The following is a 13,851-nucleotide window of genomic DNA, read 5'->3' as shown; positions in this document are numbered from 1 at the left end:
ACACCTCACTCTCCGCCTATATATATAATGCCTTTCTACCTCTGTATATTAGAAGTGATCAAGGTCCCAGGACCGAAACGTTTTCTAATAAATATGTCATAGTGTTTGCTTACGTGTCTTTCTAAACCAACTTGTCGGTATTTATTACCAAGGTTTATACCACAAGAAAAAATAAAAATGAGAATGATGAAGTCAAAAGGCATGCAATGCTACGGCATCACTGGAACTGCTCCCACTTCTCATATTTTTAGTATTTCATTCAATTTCTTATGATGCTTCTTCAACTTGTGATATTTTAATTTTTTTTCTGAATGTTTGTCATTCCTTTAAAAGACAGGGTCAGGCAGCTTTGCCCTAATTGTCCTAACATATTTATTATATGCTTTCACTCTTAGCCTTAAGTGAGAAAGAAAAAAAAATTAGTTTACCAGCCCACAAGATGCTTGATTTGTTTATATACAGTATTCCTTTAACAATATCAGAAAATATCCAAAAATTCAAATACTGTCATTAAGTTTGTTAATTATTATACCTGCAGACGCTCCTCCTTAAGGAAATGTTTAGACCTTGATAAACGAAGAACCTCCTGTCTGCTAACACAAACATACAATATGTCTGAGTCAATGCTTTAACTTTGTTCAAGTGGTGTCCAGTGCCACTCTGTGTACATTGTAAAGTAGTCCTGGCAGACCATTACTTCATGACTGATTCTCCTGTTCATAAAAACATGTTAACTTCATTTCAGTTACCTTAAATATCCAGACAGGTTTGCTTTGACCACCACCTCTCTGGTGGTCCTACCTTTAACATCAACTCATTCTATATTTCTTAAATGACACAGATCAGCTGCATCAACTGTAGTACTCATTTTTTCTGCAGATGCCCTTCCCTCAACATTTTCACCTTTCCCATTACTATCATTTCTGCTGTGCAGCACTACGCCCATCACAGGTCACCGAGTGCTATTTCCACATGTGAAGTGAGACACTTGCAGCCATTCCCTCATGTAAGAAGTGTCTTCAGGAGTAAGAGCCTTGAGGAGGACGAGCCTTCAGGAGGAAAAGACCTTAGGAGGTAGAGCCCTCAGGAGGAAGAGCCCTCAGGAGGAAGAGCCCTCAGGAGGAAGAGCCCTCAGGAGGAAGAGCCCTCAGGAGGAAGAGCCCTCAGGAGGAAGAGCCCTCAGGAGGAAGAGCCCTCAGGAGGAAGAGTCCTCAGGAGGAAGAGTCCTCAGGAGGAAAAAGTTTTCAAAAAGAAAGGGTATACAAAATATAAAAATTGTTCTTTTTTCTTCCCTATTTGAAAACAAATCAACTTTGATTAATTTCTGCCTTCTGTTAGTGGAAATATTTCCAGCGATAGATAGTGTATCACCAATGCTGACTAATTACGCATTTCTAAGAACTTGTTTTAACCTCTTACCTTTTTTACACTGTAAAATTAAAATATCAAAGTTATATATATATATTTACCTTATGAACATTTATGTAATTAGATAAGGTTTAATTCTAAATGGGATTCATAAGAACAACATATATAATGCACACAAACACTACTACAGTATTTTCAGCCATGAAAATATCTGCGAATCTGATATGCGCCAAAGAAAAAATACATATATCCATTTAGGTAAACGCACAGTTCATGCTCTATATCCTACAGGAGATCAATGTCCATCATGCAATGTGTGGTAAGTACACAAACCTCAACTCAGGTTAGTCATTCCACCGGAGACCAAAGTTTCCCTAAAATCCTTTAAAATATGGAGTTTAAAGGGTCACAAGCAGTATTGTAGCAACAACTCAAAATATGATGCACTGGCTACATACATCCCTTCTGTACAGTGCCTAATTTGGGTTAGAGCATTCACTAAGACTATTCCATCACTATGTTATTGGTTAGTAGACTTTGCCAGTCACAATAACAATGCCAAGTACGCTGGCATCTTCTGCTAGCAGTTTTGCTTGCCACAAAGGTGACGTTAATCCCAAAGCTAAAGAGCATAACTTTTGTCATTGTTTGGCTGCATATAATCACTTACACACTTGACTTTCCTCCTACTGTCTTTTGATAGTCTTATTTAATTTTTGAATTTACTGAAAGTCAAAATTATAACAGTAAATGGAAATCTACATAAAAATTTTAGTGTGCAAACAAAACAGCTACAGATATAATGTCATATGGGCTGAGGCTACTAGCAGTAGATGGAGCAGCATGAGACCACTTACAGTATCCTTGTCCAAGTTACATATCTTCGTCTGAATAAGATAGTCGAGAAGCCAATCCACAGGTTTATCATTATAGAACATAATGAAAAATTGTACCAGGTAGGGAAGCTCTACACACTTGAACATTTTTCCTGTGAATAATTATTATTCAGTTTTATGTATGTATGTCTAAGCATGACAAGGATGCCAACTAGAGAAACTTATTACAATCTAGCTAGCATCATTCAACCAATCATGACAGAAATGGCAAATGATAATTTGGTAGCTATTTAGAATTTTGTTTTCAGGAATACTAATCCCTGCATATTTTAAAACCTAATTAAGTACATAAAATAAGTAAAATAACACTAAAAAATGATCACAAGTTAATACTTTTCATCACAAACTATAATTAAAACTTAAACATACTGGTACTGTGTTGCCCACCTCTAAATACATGAGAGGTAAAGTATACACTATCAGCAGAAACAAATATAGAAAACTAGAAAGACAGGGCAAGTAATTTTAAGGAACAGGTAAAATCTGTATATTTATTAAACATATTGGCAATGCTTAGTTTAAATTAAGCTAATTTTTTCTTTAGTTTACATTTACATCCCTTATTATTTTTTTACCACATCAGCCATTACCTTCCAAGGTAGGGTGACCCAAAGAGGGAAACAATTCACCATCACTCACTCATTATAATTATTAATATTTAAAAGGAAGCATTAAACCCGTGTGGGTCATATAGCACTGCATTAGAAAGGGGATATGCAGTTGTTAGGGATTACAGGGGTGCAGTTAGTCTGAGTGCAAAGTCTGAGTAAAAATTGGTGCAATAAATTAGTTTAAAAGTCTGAGTGAGTCTGCACTGAAGGTGGCACATTCTGAGAGGACGGCAGTTAGGAGAATAAAACTCTCAATATAAGCTGGAACAGTTTACAGATAACCCACACTTTTGAAGAGGATTTTTTTTTAAATGAACTGGCCATATCCCACCAAGGCAGGGTGACCTAAAAAAAAAAAAAAATGAAAGTTTCACTCTTTAAATTTAGTAATGTATACAGAAGGGGTTACTAGCCCCTTGCTCCTTAAAGAGGAAATGTTGGACAATATTTCAATCATTTCCAGTCCATTATTAGGCAATTAAGTGAGAAAAGGTCATCCAAACTTTTCTGTCCATAAAATATGGGTTATCTGTGGAAAGGGTATTTAAAGAGTCAGTGCATCAGGACATTAAAAGAGATGTCGAGAGTGAAGTCTGTGTTGTGTTCTCAGACAGATAAGACAGTTGACTGATAAATATTGTACTGACAGCACAATCTGATTGTCTTTACAGAGGCAGCAGGGAATTTCTCCATGAGGTGTCTACGTGCAAGTTTCATGTGTCTAGTAGGTAACTGCGACAGTACAGTTTTCCATGCCCAACAGCATGGGAAGGAAGATGACTAGGAATGTAATTGGACTGTGACAGAATACAGTTTGTTGGTTACTGACTCAGGCCATCACTGGTGCCAGGTGACTTGAAGGCACTGATATAAACTAAAAAGTCTGAAAATGGGACATCCTATGCAACGATGGTGGATCTTGAACAGTAGAGCCAACAGCAGAGTCTGCAAATTCTTTACCCAGAAGATCAAAATGTTCAGGGTCCCAGCTAAAGACAACTTCTATGTGTCTGTTGAAAATATTACACAACCATTGCTGAATGCAAAGCACGACAGACTATGGGAAGTCAACACTGTGGAAAACTTGTAATGCAATTTGGCAGTACAAAACAAATGATGGGGTGAACATGGTTGTGCACATAAATTTTGTGACAATACTGGTTGTCTCTAATAACTGTATCTTGCTGCGGCTGGAAAAAAAAGCTGTGTATCCCACTCCATCTGGGGATGTGGGACCACTGGTATATACTGCAGTAGTAGTATATACTGTATAAAAGTTCAAAGCAGAAATGTGAAGCTTTGAGCATAGCAGGAAAATGAGTAAATCTGAATTACTGAGACTTTCCATGGTGGCAGGCAAAATATGATATAGGGTGAATTAAAATTATGTAATAAATGGGACTGACAAAGGTACTGTATTAAGTTTCCTAACACTGGTAAATATTCAACATGCAATAGAATTTTGAAGGTCAGAGAAGTAAAATGGGGCACTGACAAGAAAATGGGGGACTGACAAGAATAGGTGGAATGTTCTCCATTAAAAGAATTATTTTGCTTACATGATGTCTCACTGTTATCAATGTCTCTGCAGACTGGACACACTTTCTGCTATCTAATATATTTAGCTGGGTGTCTAAATTGTCAACAATTATGACTGTTGATAGGCTGGCTTAAGTTCTCTTACTGTTAAGCAGTGATCTATACAAATTGTGGAAGGGAGTTCAGAACCATTCAAGGTGACCTTGGGGTTTGCCACCAAGCATTGTCACAATGGATGGCAGGTTTTAGCGATGGATGGCAGGTTTTGAAGTTCAAACAATTGTCCATGGTGCATTCTGTAAGGGGTTTTTGCTGTATTTATGTAGGAAGGCAACAGATACCACAACAAACTGAGTGAGTAGTGTCAACTAACTGTGATGTCAGAATTACCAGCAATTTATAGTTGTAATGATCTATCATCTTGTGAAGTCATCCAAGCTGATAACTCTCATCCTGTTTTGTGATATAGACATATATATGGAAGGAGATGTGTGGGCTGACCGAGGAAAGGTGTTCTCAGGCAATTTGGTTGTCACTGAAGAACACCCGAAATACTACCATAGTCTGGAGTGTGTGTGAAGAATTTCATCTAAGTTTGGGGTGTAAAGACATTATGTAGAGGAGAGGCATCCAGGTGGGGAAAGGTTATGGTCTCATCAGTAGTAGGTCAAGTGCAGTTGATAACTGGTTGTGGAACTTTCTGTCATCTGACCCAAAAACAATTGGTAAATCACTGTTGCTCAGTGAGATGCTAGGGCTTTAGTCAAGGGCAAGTGGTGGTCAGGGTTTTCTGAGGTGGAATTTTTGGATCAACACCAGAGCTGGTTTCAGGAATTGAGCTATTGCCTGAGAAAGGTTCTTGGTTTCCAGAACAGTCCGTTTCTGTGCGGGGGGTAAATAGGTGTAGTCGAAATCACTGGAAGAACCAGAAGTGGAGGCAAGACACTCAACAGGCATGAAAGAGTAAGGTGTGGAGGCTTCCATGATAATTCAAACAAAGAAACCATATACAGTGTATATTTATAATATGCCTGGGTTATGTTCCATAAAACTGCAATACATGACTTATGAACTGAAAACATGTGGAAAAAATAGGGTTGCATTCCTCCAACCTCTGTCTCATGCCTGGGGAAAGCCAGTTGACTCAGTTTACGAGTTTATTTCTTTCATAATATTATTGGTATAAAATAACAAAAATCTGATGAATTATACACATGTGCAACACCTGGATATCTTTATTTTGAAGAATTTTCACCAACCAGTGCCTTTTTCAATTCAGTGGTCTTATTAACTAGAGACAACATTTTCCTTCCACTGAAATTGGAAAGTGTAAGCATAAATGATCCTCAAAACAATCAGCACTCATAACATTATACAATATTTTTGCTGAGGATTAAGACATATGCAACAGTTGGGTATCTTCATTGATGAAATGTTTTGCCTACACAGTAGGCTTCTTCAGTCCAATACAGAGGGAGCAGCAGTAGTGAAATAATGATGATGTAATCAGTCCATCAACCCTGGAGAAAAAGTATTTGAGGTGGTCAGTCCCTCAGCCTAGAGTAGAGTTCAGATCCATGGTCTGGAGTAATATGAAGCTGAAGCACGAGAATGAAGTCTTAAATATTGTTGAAGGTGAGGCAGAAGATCTCGAAGGAGTTGCTCAGGACGGGATTCACTAGTAGAAGGCAGGTCCCTCTGAAATCCAACCCTTCTCACTGACAGATATGCAATGAAGAGTAGTAGTGGAAGATCTTCTGTCTCACCTTTGACAGTATTTAAGACTCCATTCTTATGCTTCAGCTTCATATTGTTCAAGACCATGGAGCTGAACTCTTCTCCAGGCTGAGGGACTGACCACCTCAAATATTTTTTCTCAAAGGTTGACAGACTGATTACATCATCTTTATTTCACTTCTACTTCTCCCTACTGTGCAAGTGAAAAGTTTCATCAATAAAGATGCCCAACTACTGCACACATGTCTTAATCCTCAACAAAAATACAGTATAATGTTGGTATTTTATACCATTTTTAACAGTATTTTTGTTGTACACAGTCTTGTAGACAAAGTTGTGGTGGTCCTTATCAGCCAAAGTAGCCAACATAAACACTACACAATTATTACTGTTAATAATGTTTTCACATTTTATTATCAATCACCAACATATTCAAAAATTTTATAAATGCAGCTAGCAAGGTAAATGACTGTTTAAGGTACATGAATATGTAATTAGAGCAATTAGGTGTTATACTAGCTATGTAAGTAACCTACAGTCATAACCACCACCACCTCCTACCCTTACTCTAACTACAATTTCAACCACAATTTTCTTAGAAATTGTAAGAATTTCATGCCAAATTGACCTCTTGGTACCCTGAGCATTATTTTTATTCCTTTTGGGTGCCATGATTATTATCCAGAGATGATACAAGGTGATATGAGTGAAAATAGAAAAAGATAACCACGGAGCCTATCATATGGTACATGTTCTGAAGGTGATAACTAGTATTTTTTTACACTAAACAGTGATGCAAGGCCTTCCCAAAACCAAAAAAATGGCCTTTCCCAATGAATGGAGGGATGCTCTGTAAGGTAATGTGCTCCACTAATTCCACTCCAGCAAGCACTGAGGGTAACAGATAGCTACAACCAGAAATGAAAAACAATTTTAATTGCAAAATATTGAAAATGCAAGCTATGAACACACGACTTACAGTTGTCTACTGTACTCTCCTCTGAATACTAACCACAATCAATATGATGACCAATGCTGCCTTTCCCAGAAACCACCTTATACTCCTACCTGGTGTGGACCACCAAGATGACACCTTCAGAATTAAATGAACAAGACTTAGCAAGACAGAGAACACCAACAGTGTAACTATCCTTCAGCTAATAATCAAGGAGGAATAACCATAATAAACACCTCTAGCTCTACACCCCAATTTACAACTCATGGATCTGTAGGCATCTTCCAGTAATACTTCTGCCATCAGATAGCCCATTGGATGGCCACTCAATGTCCCACCAGTGGGCCAGCCGACACACCTTAATATGGTCCAATTTCCTTCTGGTGTAGCAAGAACCCCCACAGAGGTATTCTCAGAAGGAATGCTAAAACAGAGTTCCTTGCACAAGGAGCAAAATTCAACTAAAGGGGAAATATTTGGACTAAAAGAAGGAGGGGAGGTAGCAGATTTTCAGACCTACTTTAAAGAAGGGGAGAAAAGTTCTAAATCCTTGATAATGAGCCTTTCACAGCATCAAGGCTGATTATACATTCCCATCCCCCTCTCTCTCATTTTCAAAAAGTACTCATTCAGTAGCTGTCTTGTTGAAACTCATAGTTCAAATGATGCTCCTAACATCATTTTCACTTATCCTTCAAAGTGCAGACACTGTACTACCTACCTCTAGAACTCAAGTCTGGCTAACCAGTTGCCATGTATCCCTTCCCTCCACTCAGATCTAACATGCTCATACATACCTGCTGGATGATCATACCCCTACCACTTAAAACCTTTCAATTCTTCAATAAATAAACCCCTGGCTGTCTTCAAGAAGGCACTGGACAGACACCTAAAGTCAGTACCTGACCAGCTTGGCTGTAGTTCATACGTCAGTTTGTGTGTGGCCAGTGGTAACAGCCTGGTTGATCAGACCCTGATCCACCACGAGGCCTGGTCTCAGACTGAGCTGCAGGGGCGTTGACCCCTGAAACCCTCTCCAGGCATACTCCAGGTAACACATCCTCTCATTCACATCTTGACGATCCATCTTCCACTAATTTCTTCACACCTTATTCTCTGCACAATATTCTCACTACACATTGATTTCTAGGTGCCTCTTCATTACAACAGTTGAAGACCATGTCTCATATCCATACAGAAATAATGTAATAATAATAATATCTTTATTTCTACAAGTACATGTACAAGGTATACAGGCCTAGCTGACATCAATGACATACTACTGCACAGAAAGCCCCTTGTTATGCAGAGCATTTCGGGCATATTAGGTTAATTTTGTCCCAGGATGTGACCCACACCAGCCACACCCAGGTAGCCACTTTACTGATGGGTTAACATGGACAACTGGTGTAAGGAAACACGCCCAATGTTTCTACCCTTATTGGGAATCGAACCCAGACCCGTGTGAAGCAAGAGCTTTGGCCACCAGGCCACGCGTCAGAAGTAATGACATCACTATATTTTGGTACATTTCCCTTTTTAGCATAAAATCCTAACCTACTTTCTTTCCATACACATACCAACACTCCACTCACCTTTTTTTCCTCTTTGTCTATTCAGTGATTTGTTTATTCTTTCACACATCCATCTGCCAACACTTCCAAACCCAAATATCTAAACACACTCATTTCACTTGCCTTGACTCTTACCTACTCTCATCACCTTGCTGCTTTCTATGATCACTATGGTCATCTCATATTAGAACAAAGAAAAGCATCATGAAAAATGTCTAGTATTAATTTTTTTACTGTTATGAGGTTGCTTTGGAATGTGTCACTTCCTGAGTTCTGTCTTAAGTGTATTTTCATGACAAATGTATGAGGTTCTCTGAATCTTTTGAGAGCTGTATACATTATACAGGAACATATGAAGTATGTTGTACAAATCCTCCTAATGTACTGTATGTATATACTAATGAGACCCTAGAATATATTGTCTATCCTGACTCAAAATATACTCTGTAAAAACACCAGTATAAGCAGCAGCCTTTATGAGTCACTCTCTGGCTGAGAGATCTGCATATACTGTGCTTTACTCTTTTTCAAAATGCCAAAGAATAAACCTGAGGTATCCTTATTATCGATAACCAATTTGCTGCATTTATCAAGATTTGTTGTTTATATGCTATGATGCAAAACCGACATGTATAAACAACTGTCAGTACTGTGTAAAGAACCAAAACATCTTATATAACTAAAAGTTTGAAAAATGACTGACAACTGTGAATATTGTACTGCATTAATAACAAATTAAAATACATATTAAATTATTTTTAATGTGCTCTTACATTTAACTAGGAAAGAATGTACTGTAGCTCTAATATGTATCTGTATACTCAAACATTGATAGTCACTTGTACAAAAGAAATAATTTAATAGAACAAATGTTCTTACCTATAAATCCAAGCTGGCAAAAATCCAAGACAAACCAATTTTTCTTCTCTGAAGTTTTCTGCAATGCAAATTTCTTCATAGTAGCAATATATCCTTTCTTTGTTTGTATATCATCTTCTAGCTGCACATAGAAAGTCCCCTTAGGCTGAGCATACATCATAAGAAAAGCAAAGTCAAGGTTTTGCTTAGTTCTCCACCTGTATTTGTACAAAGTTATTATTAGTAACATTGAAGAAAAAAGTAAATATTTACACTGTATAGACAATTTTTTTTACTGCATCAACTATTTCTCCACTAAAGTAGGGTGACCCAAAACTGTCCTGCCAAGTGTGCAGATATCATAATTCCAATGGTCCTTTCACCCCTGAAGTGAGGCACCTTGATGCCAGTGATGACTCTTAATCCAAGAAACTGAAAATATTCTCCCCATCCTTAGACTGAGCCTGAAAACCATTCCTTAGGGGCTGTATGACCCCTACAGGTTTAGTTCCCCCCTTGATTAAAATAAATAAATAAATGGTCCTCTGAAATGAAACATCCCCATGCATTCTTCAAAATGCAGGCACTGTACTCCTAACTTGAGAATGCCTCTGCTTATGTTCTTTTGTATGTATTGTGCAGTGTTTTCTAAAAAGTGGACTGCGGTCCACAAGGGGGAGTGAGAAGGTTAACCTTAAACAACTGGCGGGTTATCTGGCAAATTGGATGAGAAACACTGGTGTACATAACAAGGCAAGTTAGCCTCAGATGAACAAGAAAACTGTTTTGCAAATTTTGATTTAAAATTATGATAATTTGCAGATTTCTACACAAAATACCAATTCCATTAATTATATGTGTATGTGTAAAGGAAGAAAATGTGCGAGTGATGGTGAAAGTGATGAATGATGGTGAAAGTTTTTCTTTTTTTCTGGGTCACCCTGAGTTGGTGGGAGACAGCTGATGTGTTAAAAAAAAAAACGTTGTTGCTAACATTTTAATTATATCACAAAACACCTGGTAGAAATGAGAGGAAGCCATTTCTTTCTCCTATGGTTGTATTTCTAGACTGACACTCCTCTATATGATCACCCATATTATCTTCATATTACCCTTTCAGTATTTATTTTTCCATTCTTTATCCATCTTTCACTTTATTTATGCCTGTTTGCCTTTCCCAACATCTTTCCTTATACAGTGGGGCACTTGAATTATGATGTTCCACACTTATGACACTGGAATTTTAGAATCAATTATTTATGAAGAATGATCTGCAATTATGATCACTGCAAATATTCCAACACAATATTATTTAGAGTTCTACTGGCTAGGTTGTAACATTAACACCAACAATCATTTAAATTTGGGATGCCAGGGATAAATGAAAATAGGGAGCCTTTAATTGAGCTATGAGTAGAAAGAGGTTTGGTAATAAGTAATACATATTTTATGAAAAAGAGAATAAATAAGTATACAAGGTATGATATAGCACGTAATGAAAGTAGTTTCCTAGATTATGTATTGGTGGATAAAAGGTTGATGGGTAGGCTTCAGGATGTACATGTTTATAGAGGGGCAACTGATATATTGGATCATTATTTAGTTGTACCTACAGTTAGAGTAAGAGGTAGATGGGACACAAGGAAAATGGCAGCAGCAAGAAAGAGAGAGGTGAAGTTAGGGTGAGATTTAAGCAACTATAGGCAGAAAGGTGGACTAATGCAAGTATGAGTAGTGGAGGGGTTGAAGAGGGTTGGGATAGTTTTAAAAATGCTGTATTAGAATGTGGGGCAGAAGTTTATAGCTATAGGAGGGTGGGTGCAAGAGGAAAGAGGAGTGACTGGTTGGATGATGAAGTAAAGGGTGTGATAAAAGAGAAAAAGGTAGCTTTTGAGAGGTTTTTACAAAACAGAAATGTTATAAGAAGAGCAGAGTATATAGAGAGTAAAAGAAGGTGAAGAGAGTGGCGAGAGAGTGCAAAAGGAGAGCAGATGAAAGAGTGGGAGAAGCACTGTCAAGAAATTTTGCTGAAAATAAAGAAAAATTTTGCAGATAAACAAGTTAAGAAAGCCTAGGGAACGAATGGATTTGTCAAGTTAAAAACAGAGTAGGGGAGTTAGTAGATGGGAAACTGGAGGTATTGGGTAGATGGAGGGAATAATTTGAGGAGCTTTTAACCCTTTGACTGTCGCAACCCCAAATCCTGAAGTGTCTCCTGGTGTCGAAAAATTTTTGGAAAAAAAAAAAATTATTTTTCTTATGAAATGATAGAGAATCTCTTCCCAATGGTAATGACACCAAAAGCACAAAATTTGATCAAAAACTTACAGAATTATGCTCCATGAAGTTAGCGATAGTATATACGCATTGGCGATTTCGCTCATTTTGAGCCCTATTTTCAGCCAATTCCATTGTTCCAGTCAAGCAAACTCATAGCTATTTCTTTAGAATTCCTTTTCTCTATCAACTGAGTACAAGAAACTGCCCATTTACCAATTTCAACTACCCAATAAAGTGGTCAGAAATTGGCAATTTGGCCATTTTCATGCAAATTAAAAAAGATGCCAATTTCCCGCAAATTAAAAAAGATACCAATTTCAAAATAGGTTCAAGAATAAACAATGCAGACATTCTTGGCACTAAAATAACATATCCTCTGTTCATTAGTCACGTCTCCAGGCCCCTCTTATATTACTCTTGCTTTCTATATTGATTTTTTAATCACACAAAAAATAGAAGATTTACTGTTATGCAGACTACTGCATTATTGTAAAAATGATATAAATAATATCAGTGCACTAGTGAAAGAACATAAGACTCCCTAGTTGATGTGTATTGGACGTGTGGTGTGATTTGCTTACTCTTGAACATTGGTAAAAATCGAACATTTCCACTAATTTGAGCTCAATTTTAAGGCCATTTTCATCGTGAAACTAATCAAAATTATCTCTGTTTCTGTAATACGTTTTCCATTCTATCAAATGAGACCAAGAAAACGAGAATACAACCATAAATACTATAGGAAAACACACCTTAAAGTCAGCGTTTTAATCAAAAAACACAGTCAGAGTTTTTTCTCTCATTATGCACTGTGTGCTGCAGGATTTGTTTTATACAGTGCACACTGACCACACAGATCCATTCTCTCACATGTGGGCCTACCAGCTTTCTCCTGGTTGATTTGAAGCCGCTAGAATTATTGAGTATACATATATACGTCCTAAGCACCGACTCCTAAGATGTATATATACGACCGAAACAGTCAAAGGATTAAATGTCAATGAAGAAAGGGAGGCGGTAATTTCATGCACTGGTCAGGGAGGTATAACATCTTTTAGGAGTGAAGTACAGCAGGATGTGAGTGTGGGGGAGGTGCGCAAGGCATTACTTAGAATGAAAAGGGGTAAAGCAGCTGGAACTGATGGCATTATGACAGAAATGTTAAAAGCAGGGATGGATAGTGTGATGGAGTGGTTGGTATTTTTGTTTAATAAATGTATGAAAGAGGGGAAGGTACCTAGGGAGTGGCAGAGAGCATGTATAGCTCCTTTATATAAAGGGAAGGGGGACAAGAGAGATTGTAAAAATTATAGGGGAATAAGTTTACTGAGAGGGAGACTACTTCAAGGTAAAAGTAGGTCTTAGACAGGGATGTGTAATGTCACCATGGTTGTTTAATATATTTATAGATGGGGTCGTAAAAGAAGTAAATGCTAGGGTGTTCAGGAGAGGGGTGGGATTAAATTATGGGGGATTAAATACAAAATGGGAGTTGACACAGTTACTTTTTGCTGATAATACTGTGCTTATGGGAGAGTCTAAATAAAAACTGCAAAGGTTAGTGGACAAGTTTGGGAGTGTGAGTAAAGGTAGAAAGTTGAAAGTGAACATAGAAAAGAGTAAGGTGATGAGGGTATCAAATGATTTAGATAAAGAAAAATTGGACATCAAATTGGGGAGGAGTATGGAAGAAGTGAATGTTTTCAGATATTTGGGAGTTGACTTGTCAGCAGATGGGTTTATGAAGGATGAGGTTAACCACCTAGGTAGTAGGTTGGTAAACAGCAACCGCCTAGGGAGGTACTACCGTCCTGCCAAGCAAGTGTACAACGAAAACCTGTAATTGTTTTACATGGTGGTAGGATTGCTGGTGTCTTTTGTTTGTCTCATAAACATGCAAGATTTCAGGTATGTCTTGCTACTTCTACTTGCACTTAGGTCACACTACACATACATGTACAGGCATATATTTTTTTTTTTTTTTTTTTTTCAACAAGTCGGCCGTCTCCCACCGAGGCAGGGTGACCCAAAAA

General features: G+C 37.6%; 1 protein-coding gene across 7 annotated transcripts in view; it reads right to left on the bottom strand.

Annotated features, from left to right (window-relative positions):
- Positions 1–13,851, bottom strand: part of Mgat4a (alpha-1,3-mannosyl-glycoprotein 4-beta-N-acetylglucosaminyltransferase a) — a 235,277-nt gene that overhangs the window by 101,478 nt on the left and 119,948 nt on the right. For 5 of the 7 annotated variants that reach the window (XM_070089214.1, XM_070089213.1, XM_070089209.1 and 2 more), the window contains 2 exons: positions 9,560–9,756; positions 2,226–2,356 (listed from right to left, as the gene is read on the bottom strand). In XM_070089214.1, the coding sequence (XP_069945315.1) occupies positions 2,226–2,356; positions 9,560–9,756 (328 nt within the window). The remainder of the gene's footprint in view (positions 1–2,225; positions 2,357–9,559; positions 9,757–13,851) is intronic. The other 2 variants (XM_070089210.1, XM_070089212.1) reach the window with 1 other exon arrangement.

Source organism: Cherax quadricarinatus, chromosome 27 (assembly GCF_038502225.1).
Source record: "Cherax quadricarinatus isolate ZL_2023a chromosome 27, ASM3850222v1, whole genome shotgun sequence".
In the NCBI taxonomy this organism is placed as follows: Eukaryota; Metazoa; Arthropoda; class Malacostraca; order Decapoda; family Parastacidae; genus Cherax; species Cherax quadricarinatus.
This window is presented reverse-complemented; position numbering and strand designations above follow the sequence as displayed.